At 44.1% G+C, this 24,591-nt stretch overlaps 1 protein-coding gene across 1 annotated transcript in view; it reads left to right on the forward strand.

Annotated features, from left to right (window-relative positions):
* The window catches only part of AIG1 (androgen induced 1), a 1,628,904-nt gene extending 1,607,798 nt beyond the window's left edge, over positions 1–21,106 (forward strand). Inside the window, exon 6 of the mRNA XM_069235116.1 lies at positions 20,939–21,106. Coding sequence (XP_069091217.1) covers positions 20,939–20,976 — 38 coding nt within the window. The 3' untranslated portion in view covers positions 20,977–21,106. The remainder of the gene's footprint in view (positions 1–20,938) is intronic.
* The last annotated feature ends 3,485 nt before the right edge of the window (positions 21,107–24,591 follow it).

Raw genomic sequence — 24,591 nt, forward strand, 5'->3', positions numbered from 1 at the left:
CTATTGTGCAACTTTATCATGCTCCCACCCACTGCCTTTTTACAAATCACAGCTCCCGGCTCTGCTGCTCCTCACCTCCTTACTTCTTGCACTTTGTGTTATGTTGCATCATCTACCAGCTCCAGCGGAATCCTACTGACCTTTTTACCACGCCTCTTCCGCTCCTGGGCAGCCTAGTATAATTTCAGCACATCTGGTAATTCCGCTGATGCTGGGTCATTGTTTTAGTCCACTGAGCCATTACAACCATTGTCATTATCACCACCATTTCAATTATCATGTTTACCAACACCATTACCACCACCACTACCATTACCAACAGAATGTCATTACCATACTAGTATTATCAAGATTACCACTACCAATACTAACATGACCACCACCAATACCACCATTACCACCATTAATACCATCTTTATCGCCACCACTGTTGCCATTATCACTGCTACCATAGCCACCATTATGCCCACTATCACCACAGTTACCCCTACTACCATTACTAATAGTGTAAGAAAAAAATACCCTACCCCAAAATCAAGACACCTTAAAATTTACCTTAGTCAGATCTCACTTTTTAGACTGGATCAGAGATGGTGTTAAACCTCAGTTTCAAGGCTCTTTCCAAAGTATTGGAATCCATAAAATACAATTTCATTAAATAATTCTAATTGAAGACTAATGTGGGTCCTCTCAATACCTGAATTCGAAAAAAATAAAAAGTTAAAGGGGTTTATTACAAAATTCAAAATAAGCAGGACAAAGTTAATGCCATGAATGCTGTCAAATGCAAAGAAATTCAGAGTGAGTAACAACCAGATAATATTCAGTTCCCAATGTAGAGGAAAATCAACAACAAAAAACAGGCAACATTTCCAGTAGAACAGGAGATTCTTCATGCACACCCCAAAATCAGGAGGTATTCATACACAATTCTTGCATAAGAAATAAAAAAAATTGCAGAACCATCATGGTGTGAGCAATGTATAATTTCTTCATCAAATCAGAGAACACGAAAAAAAAGGGCATTTACTTAAAACCTTAGCACTAACCCATTTTCTTGAATAGATATTCAGCACCCTTTATGGTAGGAAAAGTTCAAGTAAACAAGGTATATTTACAGTGACACACTATTTGAATGAATAGATTTCATTGAGGCAGCAGAAGATATAATAACATGTTAGGTATGTCCGAGTTAGAAAAGTGCACCATGGGCGGAACAACAACAGTGAAGGATATTCTGATATATGACAGCTTGACTGTATTCCGTGGCGCTTGTAGGGAGAGGATGTGCGCAGGAGGGAAGCACTGTGTAAGTGACAGATGGCTTCAATCCTAATTAAAAAGGCATTTGCAGAGAAATGTGACCTAACCAAGACACCACAAAATACACACTTCTACACGTTATTGGAAATCTGTTTCAAAAGTAATTGTATTAAATCTGTCTGCATCAGTGCCTCATTCAAGCAAGTGGTTGCTGGTGGGGGCCAGCAGCAATTATTTTTGGGATCCGGCACTTATTTTTCTGCATCACATATTGATCAGTGCAAGAGAGGGAAAAACGCACAGATTGGAAAGACAGCAGAAGGGAAAGATAGGAAAGCATTAGAAAGGGAGAAAGAAAGATCCTTTAAGAGTGAGAAAAAGGGGTGGGGAGGGTCTGGTAGTGGAATAAAGACTACCAGCCTTGGTGTACGCAAATGTTTAATTGCACCGCCGTCGGCTTCTGAGCAGAGCTAAGGCAAAGGCATTATTTCTTTCACAAATTAAGCACTGGTCTGCATATGTGACATTGTTTGTGTAAATGCATATTGCACATTGTTAATGATGCACGAATACATAAATCCATAAAATGTTTAACACTGCCACTATTAACATTAGCATCACTACCATTGCCTTCACTACTATTGCTGCCATCACCCCACCACCATTACTACAGCCACCTCTACCACCACATTATGAGCACCATTCCTACCACAGCCATTACCATATTATCATTAGCACTACCACTACTAACACCATCACTGCCATTATAAATACCACCATTACCTCTCAAGCCAGTCAGATTGGCTTTAATAAGCTAATACGGTCATGAACAAATGCCAGAATTATTGACTTTGACAATACTTGTTTTTAATGTAGGCCCATGAATCGCCACAAACATTCACTGCTGCTTTCCAGTGATAGACAAAAACTTGATAGATATGATTATGTGAACAATATATATCGCCATGCACGTTACATGTTATGCACGCATTATATGGATTTAGAAAAAAACATCAAGCAAAGTTTGTACTCCAGCTTTGGAAATTAGGAGGATTCCCATTCAAGAAAATGGGAGATAAGATTGTGACCTATCTTTCTGTCAGGTAGCAACAGAATTGCACGTTGCTTTGGCTAAAAGCGCCCCCCATTACAGATTGCTCCCTAGTCTCCATATTCAGGAGAGGGACAGCTCTGATGCCGTAAAAGTGAGACATTGTTAATTTGCTATGTTTTAAAAGTTATAAAATTTAGTATATAATGTCAAATCTGACGTAAAATGCACACTCTTTCACCATGGTGTCATTTTTGGGGGAGAGCACTCACCCTCATGTACCCCACTCCCAAACTCTTGTTGTGTTAGTAGACTTGCTCCCTATGCTAGCTTTCTCTGCTCATTAGAGGTGCACCGTGGAAATATAGGGTGAGTGGTAGCCAATCTTGTTGCAGGACGCTGGGTGCTTCTCCCCTTACACCACCGAGCCAAATTAGTTTGGCTCTACGTGCCACTGCTGGGAGGCTGGAAGAATATGGTGTGTCAGTAAAATGCCCACACAGGACCACGAATATTAGCAGCAAAGATGATAAAATCAGTAGCAGGTGGTCAACATTACTAAAGTACACATGCATTTAAGATTAATTATTGAGTATTGATTCTGCTCTCATGTATTCTATGTCCCTCTGCCCTCATCCCAGTCATTACATTTGAAGTGGATCCCCCTCAGACAGGAGAAAAGGACAACCTCTGGGCGTCATAAACCACAGCCTACCTGTTATACCAACCTCAAAGAAGGTCAGCATAACAACATAAAGGCTGTGGCGAGCACTCTCAGTAATCAGGATAATCGTTACTAGTAAGTAATGGGGTATTAGCCCTCAAACTGTAGCTTTTCCCATTTAAAAATCAGTTTCAGGTATCTTCTTTTGCCGTTAGCATATAAAATGCATGTACAAACAAATGGCAATATTTACACAACCCAGGGCGGTGCAGCAAGTGCTGCGCTGCCCTGCGCCACCGGGAAAGGGAAGAAATGCGCTGTATCTGCAAGATACAGCACATTTCTGTCCTCTTCCCCTGCGCTGGCACACAAATTGCTGCCACGTGCCACCGCAGGCACCCTTGCACCATGGCGCAAGGGTGCCTGTGTTGTGGGGATGATTGTTTTTGTGTAGGAAGGGACACATTCCTGCACAAAAACAATTCATGAAGGTGATTTCCTCCTACTGTGTGTCCTGCAGAATATTTCATATTGTATTGTACATCTCCAAAGTGCAGTTCCTGAGGAAGCAAGTAGAAGATTTCTGCTGCCTTAAGAACTGGGTTAGTGTTAAGAGCCTTTTGAATTTATGAAAATGTTTTGATTTGCCATTGTGATCTAACCATGATCATGTCATGCTGAGTTTGTACTTTAATTTATAAATATGCATCAAATATGTATAAAAAACCCTGGTTCTGAGGGATCGGGCAGCTTTCCATTTTCCTCCTGAAACTGTCCGAATATTTTGAGATTTTCCATACTTACGATGCTGTTAGCGTGTCAGTACTCCTTATGAGTTTGACATTCAGAACTTTGAGAGATTTTTATTGACTAACTCAGGCTTCTGTTATGACTTATGATTCTATATTCTGTATCTAAGCCTTGATGGCAAAACATGCACATTTCTCTGTTATGCTCATTTTGACAATTCTGTATTAAACCTTTTAAGCCTAATTTTGGTCTAGGACTCAGTTCATTGAGTGGTCCCAGTTTCTAGTTGGTGTGTAAGTATGAATAGGGAGAAAATGAGATAGTGATGGTGTTGGTGATTCCAAAATCTCAAGATATTGACTGTTTGTGATGTGTAGAGCGAGGCACGGCTTGCACATCTGTAGGGGTTCGGAATAACACATTTTTCTTTTCAGGTTGAAAAGTTTAACTTAAGTTGTTTGCTTCCCCTAAGTGCATAGTACCTTGATTTGGAGGTAAATTTCAGCTTGTCAGGATTTGCTAAGGATACATTTTGTAGGATTGTTGAAACTTTTTCTTCCATTGTTCTAATTTAGCTCAAACTTAGGATGTCTTGGTTTGTGATTGAGTTACTTTACTTAAAAAAACGTACTTTTATTTCCTCTCTAGGGTAAACAGACAAACCTTTATTGATTTAATGTGATTTAATGTGGTTCTGTAATTGTTTTCCTATTCATGAAGAAATCATGCTGTGATTGGCTGCAGAGCCAGAGAGCCATGCTGAGACTGGTGGGAAATCATCATGAAGCCATGCTCTGATTGGTTGGTTGCTGGCATAATCGCGCTGTGATAGGTTGACCTTTGACAGAACTGCACTGATATTGGCTGTTGTTCGCTAAGTTTGTTTATATAGTTTTATTGTGGTTTTGAGTTTGTTTTAAGTCTATTCAGGTGTGAAACGAGATTAGTATATTTTTAAAACCTATACCATAGAAGGAGATACCTAGAGTGGGTCAGAAGTTTTGGAGTGAAGGAACGGGATGGACTAGATATACTGCATATGATGAGGTTTTACAGTTTCCATTGGCGGGAACTTATAATAGTAGCAAGTTAGATTTCTTGAGACAAACCATGGACGATATGAAACCAATGCCTGGACCTACTCAGTTTGAGGCGGTTAATAATGGGATTACATGGCAGCTGAAAAACAAAGAGAGAAGAAAGATAAAAACATAAAGAAGTAATTCAGGGGTTGGCTAGAATGTAAATTGGCAGATTGTCAAGAGAAAAGCTAGAGGGAAGATATGATAGAATGTGTGAGATCATTTCCTGTTATAGTTAAGGGAAAGGAGCAGGCTAAAGCAAAAACTAACAAAAAGAAAAATGAGTTAGATGATGATGATGATCAAATCACAAGTAAGCTGTTGAATTCCAGACTTTCCCGTATACGGCTAGATCGATGAAGGCAACTCAGCCTGTTGTTGGGATTGATAAGGATGCTGGGGATGGCACAAACCCCTATTGGGACTGTACTGAGTACCCTAACAGGTATTACAGCTACAATGGCAGTGCATATTGTAAGTGGAGGCAGGTTACTGAAAGATTAGAGTCAGGTTATACCTGTGACAGCAGTGGTGGTAGAGCCACCTCCTAAGAAAATTTGTATTGGAATTCTGAAAATCAAGTCTGGTGAAATGCTGCAAGGAAATGTGGATTTGAATAGACTGTTGAATTAAAATGCTGCTGAAATGCCATTTCTGATGGAAGAAGCAGGTAGATGTGCTAATGAATATCACGATAAATTGGAAGAACTAGCTGACGAGTTAGAAGTCGACATTACCAAAATGAAAAATCTAAAACAAAATTCTTATATTGATTTAACTCATGATAAAATTAAAGAGATGGGCTTGACTACTTTAGGGGCTCATATTAAAGATTTAAGAGAAAACAACAGACTGGAATGATCTGAGCTACATGGAAGACAGGGACAGCAAATAAAAAGAAAATGAAAGCACTGAGGAAGAGGCAAGAAGTATTGCAAGTGATTCAGAAATAGGGACGCCACTGATGAACTTCCCTTTCAGTAAAGTTCATGAAGGGAATTTCGTGCATGTTCCATGGACGAGAGCTGAGTTGTTTGCTTTTACGAATAACTTTCCAAAATTGCTGGAGGATCCATCAAAGTGGTGAGGAAATACACCCAATGACACACATTTCCCCAGTGTTATGGACTGATTTAAATACAGTGTGTGAGATTGCTGTGCCTGGAGGTCTGCGATTAGAATGTAAGGTTGTTACGGGATGGCCGACACAAAACCAGCTGGGTTTTGGTCCTTATAATACACTGCCAGCTGAGATAGCAGACAAATATTGGGCTGTGATGGAGCATGTGAGAAAGTGGGTTCCTGAAAAGGTTATAAACTGGGAAAAGATTTTGAAGGAACAACATAGGGACCTGAAGAATCAGTGCATTCATATTACAAGAGGTTGATGCAAGTTTTCAAGAAAATGCAGAGAACAATGGAGCTCGTGACTTAGTTTCTGCTTTCGGAAATTGGTTGAGATAAGAAATTAGTAATAATTGTCAACACAGCGAATTGTGTTGGCAAATGAAGAGCACTGATGAGATATTAATGTTGGTAAAAAATAGCAGTGACTATTTTGAGACAAGGCAAACGAAAGTGAAGGAGAAGGTGATGATTGTTCAGACAAAGCAGTTTCAGAAAACACTGAGGAATAACATGGGTTCAAATATGAATTTTGTGCAGAACGGAGTGAATGAGGTGAGTCCAAGTATGCAAGGTAGAGGTGATGGGATAAATGCAAATGTTGAGAGGTTGAAAAAGAACACAGTGTGTCATTGTTGCGGGAGGATTGGGCACTGGAAAAGAGAATGAGGACAGAATCCTAATAGGACTCAGGTGAATTATGAATAATTTCAGCAAAATCAGAGAGGAAACATTATGTCGAATATGCAAAATATAAAGCATAATATGCAGTATCAGAAATCATTCCAAATGTTCATGCCCACAGTTCCAGCGATGCAGCAAAATATGAGAAATAAAATGCCATATAATCCAAGGTATCAACAGAATACTATGATTTTGAATGATGAAATGGCAGGGAGTAGTTGACAGTGACAGTGCTTGGGGAATGGGGGGATTGCATGCTTGGAACAGTCCTAGAGGTAGACCAGAGTGGCCCTTATATTGAAGGAGAAGTCAATGGCTACCCCATTTCATTTTTGATTAGTACAGGGGGCTACCAATTCTACAGTTCGTTCTATGGAAGTCTCAAACCTACCTCTCTCTGGAAGAGAAGTCCAAGTTGTAGAGATCAGCAATGAACAAGTTGTTAATCAAGTTACAGCAGATGTTCCAGTAAAAATAGAATACAAACTTGTTTATGCTATGCAATTCAAGTCCGGTGAATTTGCTTGGAAGGAACCTTCTTTGCAAAATGAGTTGTGTGATATAGTGCACACCACAAGGTGGCAATTAAAACGCAAGATGAGATTTCATTAATTAAAAGTAATTCCGGGGGGGCGTGGCCACGGGCGTCAAGATGGCGGTCGCACTCTGAGAGTGCTCTGGACCCCCTCCGTCATCCGCCTAGAAAGCCAAGCCGTTCCATGCCCGAAGAGACAGAGTAAACGACCCTCCGGAGGTCTGTGGGCGCTGCTGGACTGAGAGCTGAAGAGCCGGAGAAAATCCGACTCCAGAATCGGGCCCGAGGTGGACTAGGGCCGGAGCTGCGGGACAGGCGGGGTCGGCGCTCACCGGACGCGACCCCGTGGAGAAACGAGTCAGACCAAAAGTTGGATCCGACAAGATACGGGGAGGAGAGAGCGGCGGACACGAGAGAGCTCGCTCCCCGGATGGGGTCGGGCGGAGCAGTCCAGGCACCGAGCGAAGGTGGGCGTCTGCCGTAAAGGGCCGGATCTTGTCTCAAAGGAGCCGGAGACGTGAAGGAGCCACGCAAGTGCCGCTGACGAGTCGTGCAATCGGCTCGGTTCCGGGGAGCTGTGGGCCGCGGAGCCTGAGGGTCGGTCCCTGCGATTGGGCCTGCTCCTCCGTTGTTGGCCTGGATCGGATAGCGACCGAGGGGCCTGGGAGGAACCGAGGGGGACCCTGTGGTCGGGTCGGGTCTGAGGGCCTCCGAAATACAGTGCCTGCTCTGAGCCGCTGGAGGAGTTGAAAGCGGTGGCCCAGGGGTGGCGAATCCTGGGGTTCCCTGTCCTCGAGGCCCGCAGCTCGAGCACGACAAGAGAAGCTGGCGGGCGGGGCCTCGCGCGACGCGCGGGGCCGTCGGAGCGAGGAGCCTTCGCAGACGGGCCGCAAACTGGTGAGTGAGCCGGCCCCTGGCAACGTGGAGAGGGGACCAATAAACAGGGCGCCTGAAACTGATGCGCTGATCCAAACATTTCCTGCCCCGGTGGGGCGCCTGAGGAGACCACTGTGGGCCCACTGGATGGTCTCTCTGCCCCGCGAGGAGTCAGGTCCCCGGAAGAGACGGGCCGGAGCCGCAGCCTCCACCCGGAGATCGCAAAGGCCCTATTACACCTACCCCAGGGGTGCCCTGGGGGAGCCCCAACACCAAGAAACATCGGACCTGGCCTGCCGTGGAGGCCTGTGGGGCCACGCTCATGGATTGCACACCGGGGTGGCGTGTGCCAGGGCCAGAGAGGCCAGACCGGGGCGAGAGCCCGTTCCCCCCCTTCTGGGCTGTTCGCCGTGGGGCGACACGGCACCTTAGCTCCAGTGATTCGAGGGGCGTTCCCCCCGGGTCGGAGGGAGTCCGGAACCACAATGGGAAAAGAAAGAGCTGCCAGGCAGCCCCCTGCCTCACAACAGAAAATCGAGCAATACACCATCCCCGCGACCCCCGCGGAGATGCCACTGTGCCGCCGGGGGCCTCCGCACCTGAGTAAACGCAATCCTTCTGGCTATCCAGTCCTGGCAGCTGGCAGTAGAATCTAAAATAGGAGAGGTGCACGTGGACATGGGACTCATTAGGCAACACCTCAGAAACGCAGTGGGCAGCATAAGGGAGGTGGAAACCAGAGTCTCACAAACAGAAGATGACCTCGGGGAACTTAAAACTAAGGTGGCCCAATTACAAACCCGGACTGGCGAGCTCCACCGATGGGCCGAAGACGCTGAAAATCGTTCCAGGACAAACAACCTGCGCTTCGTGGGTTTCCCGGAGGGAGTGGAAGATAACAAAGCATCTGAATTCTTAGAGAACTGGATCAAGTCCTGGATCCCCGATCAGACATTGTCACTAGCCGCCCGACCTACTCCCGGGGGCCCACGCAGGCCGATGATCGCTCGCTTTATCAACTTCAAGGACTGGGACAGAGTCCTTGAAGAAGCCAGACGCACAACCAACCTACTCTGAGACAATCACAAAATCCTGGTGTTCCCTGACTACACCCAGGAGGTGCAGAACAGACGTCGGTCCTACGAGCGAGTCAAACAGAAGCTTAGAGCCATGCAGCTCTCCTATATGTTGCTGTTCCCCGCACGCCTAAAAGTCATAATGAATGGAAAGACATACTTCTTTGATACCCTGGAGGAGGCATGGGCCTGGCTGACGGAAGAGGCTCCGAAACCCCGTAGAGAACCCAGAGAACAGACAGACACCTCTGTGGGGAAGCATTCCCTCCCCCGAAGGGAGCGAAAAAGAAGCCAAAAACGCTCTGGGACCGGGCGTGGGGATTGAGCGGACCCCATAGAATTAGCCAACGGGGGCCATGAAGGCGAGCCGGGGACCGACTTGGGAGAAACACCTGAAGCCACCCCAAGTAGTGGCGACCCGATACAAGGAACTAAGGAGGACAGACTAAGTCAGTCCCCGACACTGGGCTGACAAGAACTACCTGACCTGTCCCAAACTGCCGAGCACTGATGGACTGGGCCCGATCCAGGCACAATGAATGCGAGCGGAACATCCGCTGCGAGGCAAAGCCCCAAAGCTTGTTGGGTGTGTTACGGTTAACTTTCCAAACATATATTGCAGAAGATCCATGCACCAGGAGGGGTCCACCACTCCACTCTAGAGCCAGGTTTAGTAGTTAAACTGGTTAAAATGGGCACTAGGGCGACAGATGCTTCTTGGGTGGCAGTATGGGGTGGGGGGGAGTTGGGGGGAACTACGTTTACATCTCAGTTACAAGTTAATGTATCCATAGATTTTCTTAAATATGAGGGTTTTTCTTTTTCTTCTTCTCTTTCTTTTTTGCTCCATGACATGAAGTGCTTATACAGACACACTCAGGGCGAGGCCCGGCTACTGCACCCGCTACCCTTCCCATGCATTGCTCCCAATGATTAAAATTCTGTCCTGGAACGTAAACGGCCTCATGGACAAAATTAAAAGATCAGCGGTATATAACACTTTGTGCAGATACACACCCGCTGCGATCCTGTTGCAGGAGACACATCTCCTTGGGACCAAATGCCCCATGCTAGCCAGAGGAGGATATGACAGAGTCTACCACCATTAATAGGAGGCGATTTTAACGCAGTGCTGCACCCCGAGCTGGGCATATCAGGAAATAGAACGGCCAACCGGTCATCCAGAGCATCGACACTTAGGGACTGGGCTGACAGCCTCGGCCCGTGCGAAGTATGGAGAACCTGGCACCCCAGAACCAGACAATACACACACACATGAGCCGCACATGGGTCACACGCTAGAATCGATCTCATATTCGCCCCAGCATTAGACATAGCTAGTGTTACAGGAGTCGAGATCCTTCCCCACGGGGTTTCCGATCATGCACCTATGCAAGTACGCCTGGGCGGAACTGACCCAACTAACAGACCTACTTGGAGACTAAACGTCTGGTACTTTCAGGATGAGGGATACAGGGAAGCAGTGAGAGTTCGTTTGACACAATACTTTGAAGAAAACATAGGATCGGTGCAATCTCCGGGCACGATCTGGGCAGCATGTAAGGCGACAGTTAGAGGTCACGCCAAGCATCTCATCCGAGTGAGAGAACGTGCCCGTATCTCCCAAATAAATGAACTAGAATCACAAGCAATGCTCCAAGAGCGCAGACACCTTGCCTCCCCCTCGACTCAGGACCTCCGCCAGCTCCTGAAGGTACTCGAGGAGATTAAAGCCCTCACCCTGGAATCTGCCAAACATATGTGGAGGGCTTCCACCACCCGAATATACGTGTGGGGAGACAAAAATGGAAAACTCCTGCATTGGCTGGCCACGCGGCCAATGACCAACAGAATCATATCTGAAATCTCAGATGAGTCCGGAGCACTCGCTAGAACCCCTAAAGACATCGCACGGAGCTTCGCAACTTACTATGCGCACCTAAAAAAAGAACGCCCCCGGTCCCAGGTAGAGAGAGACTCAACCCTTCTTGGTGAAATCACTCTCCCCAGAGTGTCTCCTACAATAAGAGACATAATCGACGAACCGTTAATCCTGAGGGAGGTGACATCTGCAATAGCCGCATTGGCCTCAGGCAAGACCCCTGACCCGGACGGCTTCCCAACAGAGCTATATAAGGGATGCAGCAACATAATAGGACAACACCTCCTTAACATGTATGAGGAAGCCGAGAGTATGGGACACTTCCCCCCAGGCATTGATCAAGCTACAATTGCAGTGATTCCTAAAACCCAGCCTCCATCACGAAACTGTGCGGAATACCGGCCCATCTCCCTTTTGAATATTGAATTTAAGATACTCTCCTCAATCCTGGCAACAAGATTAAAACCTGCCCTTCCACCATTAATTCATCCTGACCAATGTGGCTTTATGCCCACCCGGAGCACCAGGCACTGCATTAGACGCCTGCACTTGGCCCTAGCACACCGTGGTGCCCTAACTGACTCACCCAAAGCTCTACTCCTCCTTGACTTTGAAAAGGCATTCAACACTGTGGACTGGTCATACCTGCACCAGGTCCTAAAGAGTAACGGGATAGGTCCCAGATTTCGGAAACTCGTGGGACTTCTGTACTCCCAGCCTACGGCCAGAGTGCAGGTAAACTGAGTTGTGTCAGACCCTTTCCACATTGGACGCGGCACACGCCAGGGTTGTCCTCTATCCCCACTCCTCTTTGCGCTTGTAATAGAACCGCTAGCAAAACTGCTCAGAGAAGACCCTCTGATCGAGGGATGGTCCTGGCCCTTTGGTCCAGAAGATCGCATGGCGCTTTACGCCGACGACGTTCTCCTGTACGTTGCTAATCTGGCTGCAAGTGGTCCGCGTATTCTACAGATCTTAGACCTATTCTCAGAGGCCTCTGGCCTCACATTAAACCACCACAAATCCCTACTGATCCCACTACACCCCGCAAGGGACTGCATTGACTGGCAACAGACCATTCCCATCCGTCGAAACAGTTTTAAGTATCTGGGAATTTCTGTTACACTCATACCAGAACTAACATGGGAACTCAACGTCACACCACTCATAACCAAAGCCAAAGCCGACCTCCAGCGTTGGCAAACTTTACCTCTTAATTTACTTGGGAGAATCGCACTTTTCAAAATGATGGTCCTCCCTAGACTCCTCTACCTGCTACAGAACTTCCCCCACCCAATCCCCAAGAGGTGGTTTAAAAACCTTGACTCAACGATCCGCCAATATCTGTGTAAAGGCTCCCGCCCTCGACTGGCACTCACCACGTGCCAGCGAAGCGTATACGAGGGAGGTCTAGCGATGTCAAACCTTTACTGCTATCACCTCGCGACGCAACTTATCGTTGTCAATGACTAGGTCAGAGGCGGCTGGTCAGATCCTGCCTACAGACTTGAACTCCACCCACTGAATTACTTGGGAGTATTTGACGCCCTCTACGGGTGTCCAATTCCAAGTTCCACCCCCGAGGTAACTAAGGTGACGCTACTGGGGTGGAGAGACGCCAAGAAAATCACCGGTTGGTGGAAACGAGTTACCAAACAAACCCCACTGTGGCACGGTAACATTCTCGCCAGGTCACGGGACTACAGGGGTTCCGGAAATGGGACGCCATCGGGATCTCTACACTGGGGGATGTCTGGGAGGGATCACACGTGAGGTCCTTTGAAGATCTCCAGGGAACCTTTTCGCTGGTGCAATTTTACAAGTACCTCCAGATCCGCCATGCCTTCGCGGCACACATACGAACTGATGAACCCGTCCCAGAACACTCCCCAATGGAGGCGAAGGTACTAATGGGCAACTTAGGCAGAGGAGGAATCTCGCAGATATACCGCTCGTTAATAACCAACACATCCGGTCCTCTAGATAGACTTCGCGGCAGGTGGGAGCGGTGGGTGGACAAAATTGAAGAGGGAGAGTGGGAAGAGGCCCTAACGGCGCCAGGTGCCCTAACTATATCCACCAAACTCCGCCTTGTGCAGACTTACTTTTTACACACTGCATACATGACACCCAAGAGACTGCACGAAGCAGGTCTCCGCTCCACGGCCACCTGCCCAAGATGCTCCCAGCCGGAAGCAGACTTCTATCACATGACATGGTCATGCCCAGTCATAGAGACTTACTGGAGAGCAATTGCAACACAGATCTCCAGAACCCTACAGACTGATCTAACACCAGACCCACTTCCGTTCCTATTGGGGGTGATGGGGGACACTGATTTAAGAAGAGCAAAAAAAACCTTTCTAGGAATAGCATGCCTGGTAGCCAAAAGAGATATTATGACCAAATGGATGACAGAAGGGGTGCCATCTTTAAACAAATGGAGGCAGGGAATGGACTGGTGTGCACAACAGGAGAGACTGGTATATGAGGCCAGGGGCTGCCCGGGCAAATACGATAAGATTTCGGGAGGATGGGAGGCTTCGACGGGTGACTAGAGTATAAAAGAGCTTAACACACATTTGAAACATCAACCCCACAAACGGGCCCATACCCACACGGACCTTGAGCCCCCCCCAGTCATGTGCCTGGATCCCGAGAAACCTATATCCCCACTACTGTGAGGTGTAGACACCGGAAGCTGATCCCTTGTTTAGAACTGGTCTTTCAACACCAGAACAACCCAAACACCAATAACGAACGCCACTCAGCACTCATGGACTGGGAGCACTCCCTTTACTTCCTTTATTATAATTTAGGTGATTTAATTGATTTTGTTTCTGTTTTCGTTTTCATGGTAAGACGTTATACAGTAGTGTATGTCACTTGGTTGAAAGTTGCATATGATGTTAAGTTTTACTTCAAACAATAAAAATGTCTTTATAAAAATAAAAATAAAGTAATTCCGAAGACACAAGAGTTGAGATTTACCCAGTTCTGACAAAAGATGACATGCCTCTGGGTTTAAGATATACTGCCATCGAAGAGGTATGGGATTACACTAGGAAAGAAACTGAACTGCTTAAAAAGAAGAACTGGTTAAAATAAAGATTAAATCTGATTCTATAGTTTGAGAATTAGACAGTAAAGATTTATAAGAGAGGATGAGGAAATAATTAAACCAGTAATGGGGAAAATGATTGAGCATAAAAATTCTTAAAGAAGTGCTTGGTATCCTTGCAGTTCTCCGGTGATGGTAAGTAAAAAGCTTAGTGGCAAATGGAGGACCATGCAAGACCTCCATAAAATCAATAAAACTGTTGTACCTCGTTGGCCAGTGGTACTGAAGCCAGAAGTAATAGCGTTCCAAATTTCATCAGAAGCAGAATGGTATACAATCATTGACATTCCAAGCGTTCTTGTCAATTCCATTACATGAGAATTCACAGTTTCTCTTTGCATTTCAATTATTTAATAAAGTTCATGTGTGGTATAGAATCCCACACTGAGAGTCTTTCAATTTCCCCCCAAATACTAAAGAGAGATTTAGAAAATCTGAAACTGCCATATTATTCCATTCTATTTCAGTGCATAGTTTACTTGTTATTAGCATCTAAGACAAAGGAGGACTTTAAATTGGATATCATTGCCCTTTTGAATCATATAGCTGAAAATGGGCATAAGGACTCCCTGACTAAAATGCAGCATTGTGAAAAAGAAGACATTTATTTCGGACACTATATTGAGAAGAGCGTGAGAGAAGTCTCTAAAGAACGTGCGTGTGTAATTCTGAAATCGAGCCCACTGACCACACAGAGGGAAATGTTTCTTGGGATTGTTGGCTACTGAAATCAGTGGATTCCAAACTTTTCATTGATTTCAAAACCGTTTAGTGAGGTTGACTTGTAGTGATGTACAAGATCCGTTGCCACTTGATGATGAGTGTCTTGATGCATTTAAGAAATTAAAAGAGAGTTTGAGTCATGCACTTGCACTTGCACTTGGGATGCAAATTACAATATGATGTTTTCCCCATTTTGTCATGAACAAGATGGATGTGCACTTCCAATTTTAACTCAGAAAGATGGAGATGTTGCATCCAGTAGCTGTGTGTCTTCCAGGCTGTTTGAAATTGGTTACAGCCGTTTGTCTGGCAATTGGACAAAGCGAGGGAATTCTGATGGGCCATATATCAATTGTCTACGTCCCACATTCAGTTGAGATCATTTTGATAAGGACGAAGACACTGCCAATAACGAAAAGTAGCTTGAAGTGTTATGAGCAAACTATTCTTGCAGCAGAGAATATTTCAGTATGAAGTTGCAACGTTTTGAATCCAGCAACTCTTGTTTCCGATTTCAGACAAAGTTTATGAAGACCAGGAAGATGAAAACGACTGTGAGCTGGTACATGATTGCATGATATAACTATGCACAGACCCAAGATGACACATAAAAGAAGTTCCATTGGAAATGGCAGATCTCACTTGCTTAAGAAACAAATATGGAGGATTGAGAGCTGCTTATGCAGTATGATCTATTGCAGAGGCACTTGAGCATCCTCCTTATCAAATCAGCGCATGCAGCAGAATTAATTGCCCTGGCTACAGCTTTCTGCTTGTCAGAGAATTATAAACTGATGATCTACGCAGATATCTAGTATGATTTTGGTTATTGTTCATGATTATGGGCAACTGTGGTCACAGAGGGGTTTTATGACATCTTCAGGAGCCCCAATCAAAAATGGAGTGTATGTTTTAGATTTGCTGGGTGCAGATCAGAAACCAAAGGAAGTGACTCTGGTTGTGTGATAGAATAACACATGCGCCAGCCATGCAAGCCTGAACAACACAGCCAGAACAACGACCGAGTTGTTACCAGAAATGCCTTTACAACGCATGCCTTTACAATGATTTTTCATTGTAAAGGCATGTGTGGAACTGCATGCGTGGTTGTTGCATGCCACCCCCACACCCTAAAAACACAACGACCCCGACCGCTCTGCCCTGACCCTGCCCCTAAAAACAAAAAGTACCCCAACAGTCCCCACACTCCCCGAGCCATAAAACCTTCACCAACCCCCCCACGCACCCTAAAAACAACCCCCTACCCACCCTAAAATCAAAACGACTTTGACCCCCATCCCACCCCTAAAAAAAACTACTCCTAAAAACAAAAACTACCCCAACTCCCCACCCCCACCCCTGAAAAGAAAACTAAACCAACCCCACCCCTAAAAAACAAACCTACCCGACCCCATCCCAACAAATAAAACTACCCCAACCCCTGCCACCACTGCCCCTAAAAATAAAACTACCCCGATATCCCCGCCCACCCTAAGCCCTAAAACCTTCCATGACCCCCCACCTGCCCAAAAAACAACAGACCCCACCACCAAAAATAAAACTACCCCTACCCTGCCCCTAACAAAACTACCCGCTGCTGAAAACAAAATTAGCCCGACCTCCTCCCCTAAAACCAAAACTACCTAACCCCCAACCCGCCCCTAAATACAAAACTACCCTAGCCCCACTTACCTGACCACGTCCTCTCCCGATGCACTCTCCTTTTTTCTCTGCCTTAATCACGCATGTGTGTTGTTCAGCACATACGTGGTTAAGGCATAGAAAAAGGGAGTAGTTGTTAACGCAAGCGTGATTCCACTTGCGTTAACAACGTAATCGTTGTTCCTGAGGCGTTGTTCCGGATGTTTCCCAGTGACTGTAGATAAGTGCATAGCCCATAAGTCTGGCAAAGTTATGGTCACTTTAGGAAATAGATATGCAGACGAGGTGGCCAAATATTGTGCCCTTCAGGAAGAGTCAGTTGTTCAACAAAATGAAAATGGTGATTCCATGAAATATATTGTAAGGAGTAAAGAGTTCAAACAATGTGAGTTGTTTCTTTATAGATTTGGTGCAGAAATCTCTAAGTAAAGTAATAGATATGTAGGAAGAGGCTCCTGAAAATGCGAAAAGAACATGGAAATTTTGGTTATAAAAATAATTATCAGGATTTGTATGTAAATTCAGAACATAAATATATCTTGCCAGATGGAGTGTTACTGCCTATGTGTAAATATTTGCATTTAGAAAGATATAGTATAGTTTGAATGTTCCAGAAGTACTGGGAGAATAAAGGGTTTCAACATGATGCTGAGTATGTTTGCAGTCGCTGGCTAGTGTGCCACTTAAATAATCAGGGCAAGAAAACTGTTATGATTATGAATCACTTCACCAAATCAGAAGGCCGATTTGCAAGATTGCATGCAGACTCCATTGAGATGCCACACCGTAAAAGCTTAAACTATGTCTTGGTAACAGTCTGCCTGTTGTCCAAATGGGCGGAAGCATTTTCAAGGAGAAGAGCAGATAGCCTTGCAGTTGCCAAATTTTTGTTGAGGGAGTTGATTCCAGATTTAGACTCCCAGCTTCTATTGAGACTGATCATGGCACACACTTCATGTATGAAATGTTGCAGATAATCTGCGCAGCATTTGAGGTCAAGCAGAGATTCCATTGTAGTTATTGGCAACAATCCTCAGGTTTAGTGGAATGTACAAATGGCATACTCAACAATAGACTGGCAAAGGTTTGTGCCTGAACTGGTTTGAAGTGGCCTGATGCTTTCTCTTTTTTTTATGAATATGAGTAGTGCGCCAAACAGGAAGACAGGTTTGTCTCCTTATTAGATCTTAATGGGCAGGGCATTGTGACTTGCAGCAGTGCCTTCATCAGCACTAGTTTCAATAACTGATGACCGTGTTTTGGATTATCCCAATGGTCTGGCTGAGAAGGTGACATCTGTCTTTCATGAGGTGAATGTGTCAACTGAAGACTACAAATACACATCTTGTCACAATTTTAATGGGGGAGGTTAGGTGGTTGTCCAGAAGCATGTTCAAAAGGGTTACTTGGACAAATGAATGAAGAAGATCTTCCAGGTCATACTGCTGACCAATACCGCTGTCAAGTGCACAGGCGTACCTCAGTGGATCCAAGCTGATCACACAAAGAGACTGAGAACAGCTGAAGCAGTGGATGAGGTGAACCACCAAAGTATACAGTCTGCTCAGCAAACTGAAAGCCAAGTTGAGGTTTTTAGCATAAATCCAGGGGTTGGTTAAGATTTCTCTTAAACTGGTGAAGTCAAAGTGAAAAGCAAAAGTCAGGAAAGATTTCAGGTGAGCAAACATCGAGTTACAAAGTGATCAGTGTGAAGAACTACTGCCATGTAAAAGATCAAAGCATGAGTGGCAGCAAGAAGAAGTAGTCTCTGATCAAGGTTGTGCCAAGTTGCAGTTGAATATTAAAGTGAAAAAGACTCCTTTAAAAAAAATGACTCACATTGGAAAGAGCGGGCAAAGAAAGATTTGATCAAAGAGCAAGCTAAAGTTTGAGTCACAGCTCAGAACTGGATTCAAGTCAAAGGCTAGAAGTTGTCAAAAATTTAAAAACTATAGGAGAAAGAGAGAGTGCTGGAGATCTTCTAAGAATGAGACCCTGTAAACAAAAGCATTGTGAGGAAGAACAGGACTTCAGGTGGCATTCCAGCAGAAACTGGTCAGCGAGCACCCTAGAGGCTGTTAGGGTTTCAGGGGGCACTGCTAAGGTGCCCTCTGGGTGCATGTATTGATAGATCCAACACTGTTTTTCCTCCCAAAGTATAACATTGCAGAACTCAGAAATTGCACTGTGTCCACTTTTTAAAGTGAAAAGAATTCCTATTTAAAAATGTACTTACCTGAACGATTTTCTCTGATGCCTAAACATACATATAGATGCCTGCTATTTTTATGAATTGGTGTGGATTTCCTTCTCAAGTTGTGTGTCTCATTTATTAACTTTGGGATGGCATAGCAAGCCCTGTCCACTCACTGGGGAACCCCTAGACGCTTTCAATGGTATTCACATACCACATAAAGGGCCAGCTTCCTACAATGCATCTGACTGTACCCGAAGAATTAATGATTTTGCGATTGAAACATTATGGTTATTTCATTTAGAAGTGTGATTAATAATGTAATATAGTTGTGCCATATTTTCGTGCAAGACATCATTATTTTTAAAATGGATGCGGCTTTTGGTGTTCTGCTCATTTTACACCTGGTCATTGCCCCGCCCAATCAGTATCCTGCTGCAAGCCTTCTCTCCCTAAAGTTTCCGCAGAACACGGAGAGCAATGACGCAAATGTACTGTAGTGCCCGTATTTATACTTTTTTAGCGCTGCATTTGCGCCGCTTTTTGACGCAAAACGGCGCAAACTTACAAAATACAATTGTATTTTGCAAGTTTGCGCCGCTTTTGCATCAAAAAGTGACGCAAATGCGGCGCTAAAAAAGTATAAATACGGTAATGTGAATGAAACTTTCAACTTGTGCACCTAATGTATCATTTTTAGGGATTATCGCTGTTAGTTCCGATTTAAGCAAGCAATAGACCATAATTCGATGAGCTATTGTCAAAAAAGTGTTTCATGTATGGACTTTCCATTTTCTTCCTGAAAATCTATTTTGGGAATTTCCTTACTGAGGATGCTGTCAGACTGTCAGAACTCTCTAGAAGTCTGACATTCAGAAGTTCGGAGGCCCACATTCAGGCCAATGCCGATGATTTTTTGTGAGAAATGGGAGACTCTGCCTCCTCATCACATTCTATACGGGGCCTCATGATTTTGCTTTATGCTACTGGCTGTAACTGTTGTTCCTTGAATAACAGGGAAGGCCAGAGGCAAGCATCCAGTAAAAAAAACGCATCCAAGAATCACAGGTGGATGCTTTGTACCATATGTGCAACATCACCTCCGCTATGCTAAAGCAAAATACTCATTCACCGAATATAATCAGCAACCTCTGTCTTATTTCAGTGCAAGTGCTTCTATGCTTCCAGGATCACAAAAACAGAACACATTTTAAAGGACTTTTTATCAAATATCAGAGAGGTTTATGTTTGTGTTTCAGGTTTCAAGTTCAAGTTTCAAACTTGAAGCTTGAAACTTGAAAAGTTATTTGTTTATTCAGTAATGGGGCATCGTAGTAAAGGTATTTTTAATCAATAATTAAGACCAACTAAAAGAGAAGAACTCTTTAGCTACTTGCCATTTTAAATTAATTGATTTCTACTGATTTAAAACAAATTAGTATTTGTACTTGTTTAAATTATGACTTATTTTGAAGTTTTTTTTAGTGGAAACGTGTTTGCTTATTTGGTAATATATTCTATGTGCTTATTTCGTAATATATTTGAAGAATGACTGCAATTTTTGTGATGCAGAAATAAAAATATATTATTTAGTTTTATCATCTTATCTTTTAGGGGTATAGGAAGTGGCATTGGTGTCTAGATATAGAGCAATTTGCTCTCCATAAATGACTTTCTGTAGAAAATTATTTTGAGCTTTACTGACGTCACTCCAATATCCCAATAGAAATATAAGACCTATTGGCTTTGCAAATGCTTGTTATGTGTGTTAATATTTTAAGTATTCACCAATAAACAGAAACTAAACCAATTGCATTGTGTTCTGCCCTGTGTTGCTATAATGTTAGGAAGGTCAGGATGGAGTGTTTCTGTTTTCTTTAAGGCAATGTTGTCAGTTCTCAATCTGGAAAACTAACTAACTAAATAAATGAATACAGATGCCCAAGATTTTTCTCAGGGGCTCACCCAGTACCAAGGTTGCCTGCTCTTCCGTCCACCTCATGCCTCTTTCTTCCACCACCCTACTCTTCCCGTTTCTTTAAATCACTCACAGGTACTTGTGCATCCTCGCTTTGTTACTTCCCCCCCCCCTATGTTTCTCTGCCTCCTTGGTTTTCCCTTTTCTGCCCCTCTCACGGGCCAGTGTCTGATGATGAAAATTAAGCCCCGGTGCCCAAAATGAATGCTGTTAATCTGACTAAAGATTTATTTCTAAAAGATAAATGAATAATAACCTGCCTTTCATTTCAGGTATGGAAGGGAGACAAGAGAAACCTAAAGTGGACTGAGTGATCGACCTACCGGATAACCATATTTCACCCTGAATTACTCTGCAAAGGCAACTAGCACAGTGTAAACAGAGTATAAGAAGTCCTGTGGAACACAACAGTCTGTGTGGACCTAGTGGCATCAGTGCAAGGATACTTGCATTTTTATGCTGGGCGTGACTTTCTCAAATGACTTAGCCTAAGCTTCCATAGCATTGTATTTACTGCCCCCTAGTGTATGCTGAATGCAACACCCTTTGAAAGCCGAACAGTTCTCAGTTGAGTTTTTTAAACATTTTTTTAAATTCCATGTCACCACTGTCGTAATCATCATTTACTGGAAGCATCACTTGTGCGATTCCATGCTAACTTAATAAATTTGAAAAACAATGCCAGTTTTCATATTGTGGACCATTATTTTTAAAATGTTATTTAAATGCACAATGTTATGTTTTTAAAACCGGGGTGGTGTTTCCTGTCACGAAAATCTAGAAAGTGCTGAAAACGTTAATGTATTCAAGGGCGAAATACTTGCTCTTTTCAATCCAATCCTAATATCAAGGCACTGTATGCATTAGAATGTTTCAAAAACATATCTTTTAGCCCATCCTAAAATCAAGGCAAAGAGTAAAAATGTAGGCCTTTTTTTATTTATGTTTTTAATTCATTTGTCAAAATAAGAGATACAGGGCCAGATGTAGCAACGTAAAAATTTGCGAGGTGCAAAGTGCGAGTCCATGCGACTCGCAATTTGCACTTCGCAAATTGGTATGCAGTACGGTGTCTCAGACACTGACTGCAACTCGCTATGGGGTCACAATGACCCACCTCATGAATATTCATGAGGTGGGTCGCAAATTGCGGCCCCATAGCGAGTATAGGCACTCGCAAACATGGAGGCCTGCTGTAGTCAGCAGACCTCCATGTTCGTGACTGCTTTCAATAAAGCAGTTTTTTTTTTTTTTAAGTGTAGCCCGTTTTCCTTAAAGGAAAACAAGCTGCACTTAAAAAAAAAACCGAAACCTTTAGGGGCAGATGAAGCAAATAAAAAATTTGCGAGTTGCAAAGTGCGAGTCCATGCGACTCGCAATTTGCAACTCGCAAATTGGTATGCAGTACGGTGTCTCAGACACCGACTGCAACTCGCTATGGGGTCGCAATGACCCACCTCATCAATATTCATGAGGTGGGTCGCATATTGCGGCCCCATAGCGAGTATAGGCACTCGCAAACATGGAGGCCTGCTGTCGTCAGCAGACCTCCATGTTCGTGACTGCTTTCAATAAAGCAGTTTTTTTTTTTTTAAGTGTAGCCCGTTTTCCTTAAAGGAAAACGAGCTGCACTTAAAAAAAAAAACGAAACCTTTAGTTTCGGTATTTTTTAGGGCAGGGAGTGGTCCATGGGACCACTCCCTGCCCTGAAAAAATATTTTTGGGTCCATTCACAAAGTGGAAGGGGTCCCATGGGGACCCCTTCCAATTTGCGAGTGGGTTACCATCCACTTGAAGTGGATGGTAACTGCGATAAGTCGCAAATGGTATTGCATACCACTCAGACTCGCAAATAGGAAGGGAATACCCCTTCCTATTTGCGAGTCGGAAATGCATTTTGCGAGTCGGTTCCGACTCGCAAAATGCATTTCTGCATAGCAAAGAGGCATTTGCGCCTCGCAAACGGCGATTTTTGCCGTTTGCGACGTGCAAATCCTTTGCTACATCTGGCCCTTAGTTTCGGTATTTTTTCAGGGCAGGGAGTGGTCCCTGGGACCACTCCCTGCCCTGAAAAAATATTTTTGGTTCCATTCACAAAGTGGAAGGGGTCCCATGGGGACCCCTTCCAATTTGCGAGTGGGTTACCATCCACTTGAAGTGGATGGTAACTGCGATACGATTTGCGACCGCGTACGCGGTCGCAAATGGTATTGCATACCACTCAGACTCGCAAATAGGAAGGGAACACCCCTTCCTATTTGTAAGTCGGAAATGCATTTTGCGAGTCGGTTCCGACTCGCAAAATGCATTTCTGCATAGGAAACTCCGGTTTGCGACTCGCAAACGGCAATTTTTGCCGTTTGCGAGTCGCAAACTGTTTCCTACATCTGGCCCACAGTTCTTTGCAGTACATGCAAAATGGTGTGTACCTTCTGTTATCACATTTCTGACACCGTTACTTATGCCTGAGACACATCCTCATTTAAATCGGAAGATACAGGTGAATATGAATTTTGGTCCCACAGTGAAACATAAATAACATAAGGCAAACAGAATTACCGTACAGTTTACCACATTTTTCCCCAATTTCTGGGCCAATTTCCGGTCCACTTGTGGAATATGTGACTGTATGTACTGGTGCTATTATCGGGAGTAGCATTACTCTTTTCCGCATCTCGCCCGATAATACAGATAGTGTGCGTACAGAAAAGTGTGTGGAAATACCACTCTGCTCAATTCATTCGTAATGGCAGCTCAAGTAGTCTAGAGCAGCGGTCTACATACAGAAAGAAAAGTATGCGAACTGTGATTTTGAGTACAGTGGGGGTGAGGGGGTCTGTGAGTGTGTTGAGCGGGGTCAGAGATGTGTCTAAAAGGAACAAATATTCCTTTCGCCTAAGAGTAACTACGTATAAAATTTAATGCACACGCTTTAAATTAAATTTCATTTTATCTGTGGGAAATTGCATTTTTCTGCTAGGAAAACTCGTTGGTTAAAGGAATCACTTCAGATGTCTGTGAGTGTAACCGGGTAGTCACAGATCTGAATCCTGGTTGGTACACTGGGGAAATAGTGACATGTATTTATATTGCTAAGAGGTCGAATCCTATTACAGAAAGCACTGTGACTACGTGTCAACATTTTAAAAATAACAGTATAATGTTGTACATAGTATAAATTGGTGGTTGTAAAATATGCAAAACGATATAAATGTCTTCAGTGATTTCAAAAGTTATGTTTTTAGTAAGATGTTGACTGAAGCTCATGTCAGCCTTTTAATATTTTTTCATTAAAAGGATAAATTCCAGATCTTATCAATTTAAACATGTACTGGCTTCCAAGCAGTTTTTAGATTTGCTGATTAACAAATTCCAAACATTTACATTTCTGTTAGGCAGCATGCACTCTGGAGAGAATGCCTGTTTCTTCTTCAGCCTCCTCTCCTTTCTTTCAATTAACAGTATAGGAGACACTTCTGTTCTTTCAACCATTCAGAAACTGTTTGTGTTTTATAAATAAAAAGTATGGGAACTGTTTTGACCAATTTAATATAACTTGGGAACGTTATTCCCTGTTAATTTGCTCACTTCAACCACTTTTCTAGCGCCCCCCTATTGCCACCATGTGTGCGCCGTATTACTATGCAGCGCACCATGGCGCAGGGCAGGGGCAATAGCATCAACATTTCTGATGCTATTGATGTACTTTGCAAGACTAGCGCCAGTCATTTTGGCGCTAGTCCTGCAAAGTACACAAAGGCCCATTTTAATAAATGGCATGCCTCCTTTTAATGTCTGCTCAGTGCAGTCGTTAAAAATGCTGCAAAAAATAGCGCAAAGAAATGCCCCCCTTGCATAAATTATGCCTGGTGCATAATGTGGAGCAAGGGGTTACAAAGTGGCGCAATGCATGCATTGCGCCACT

This window comes from Pleurodeles waltl, chromosome 5 (assembly GCF_031143425.1).
Source record: "Pleurodeles waltl isolate 20211129_DDA chromosome 5, aPleWal1.hap1.20221129, whole genome shotgun sequence".
NCBI lineage: Eukaryota > Metazoa > Chordata > Amphibia > Caudata > Salamandridae > Pleurodeles > Pleurodeles waltl.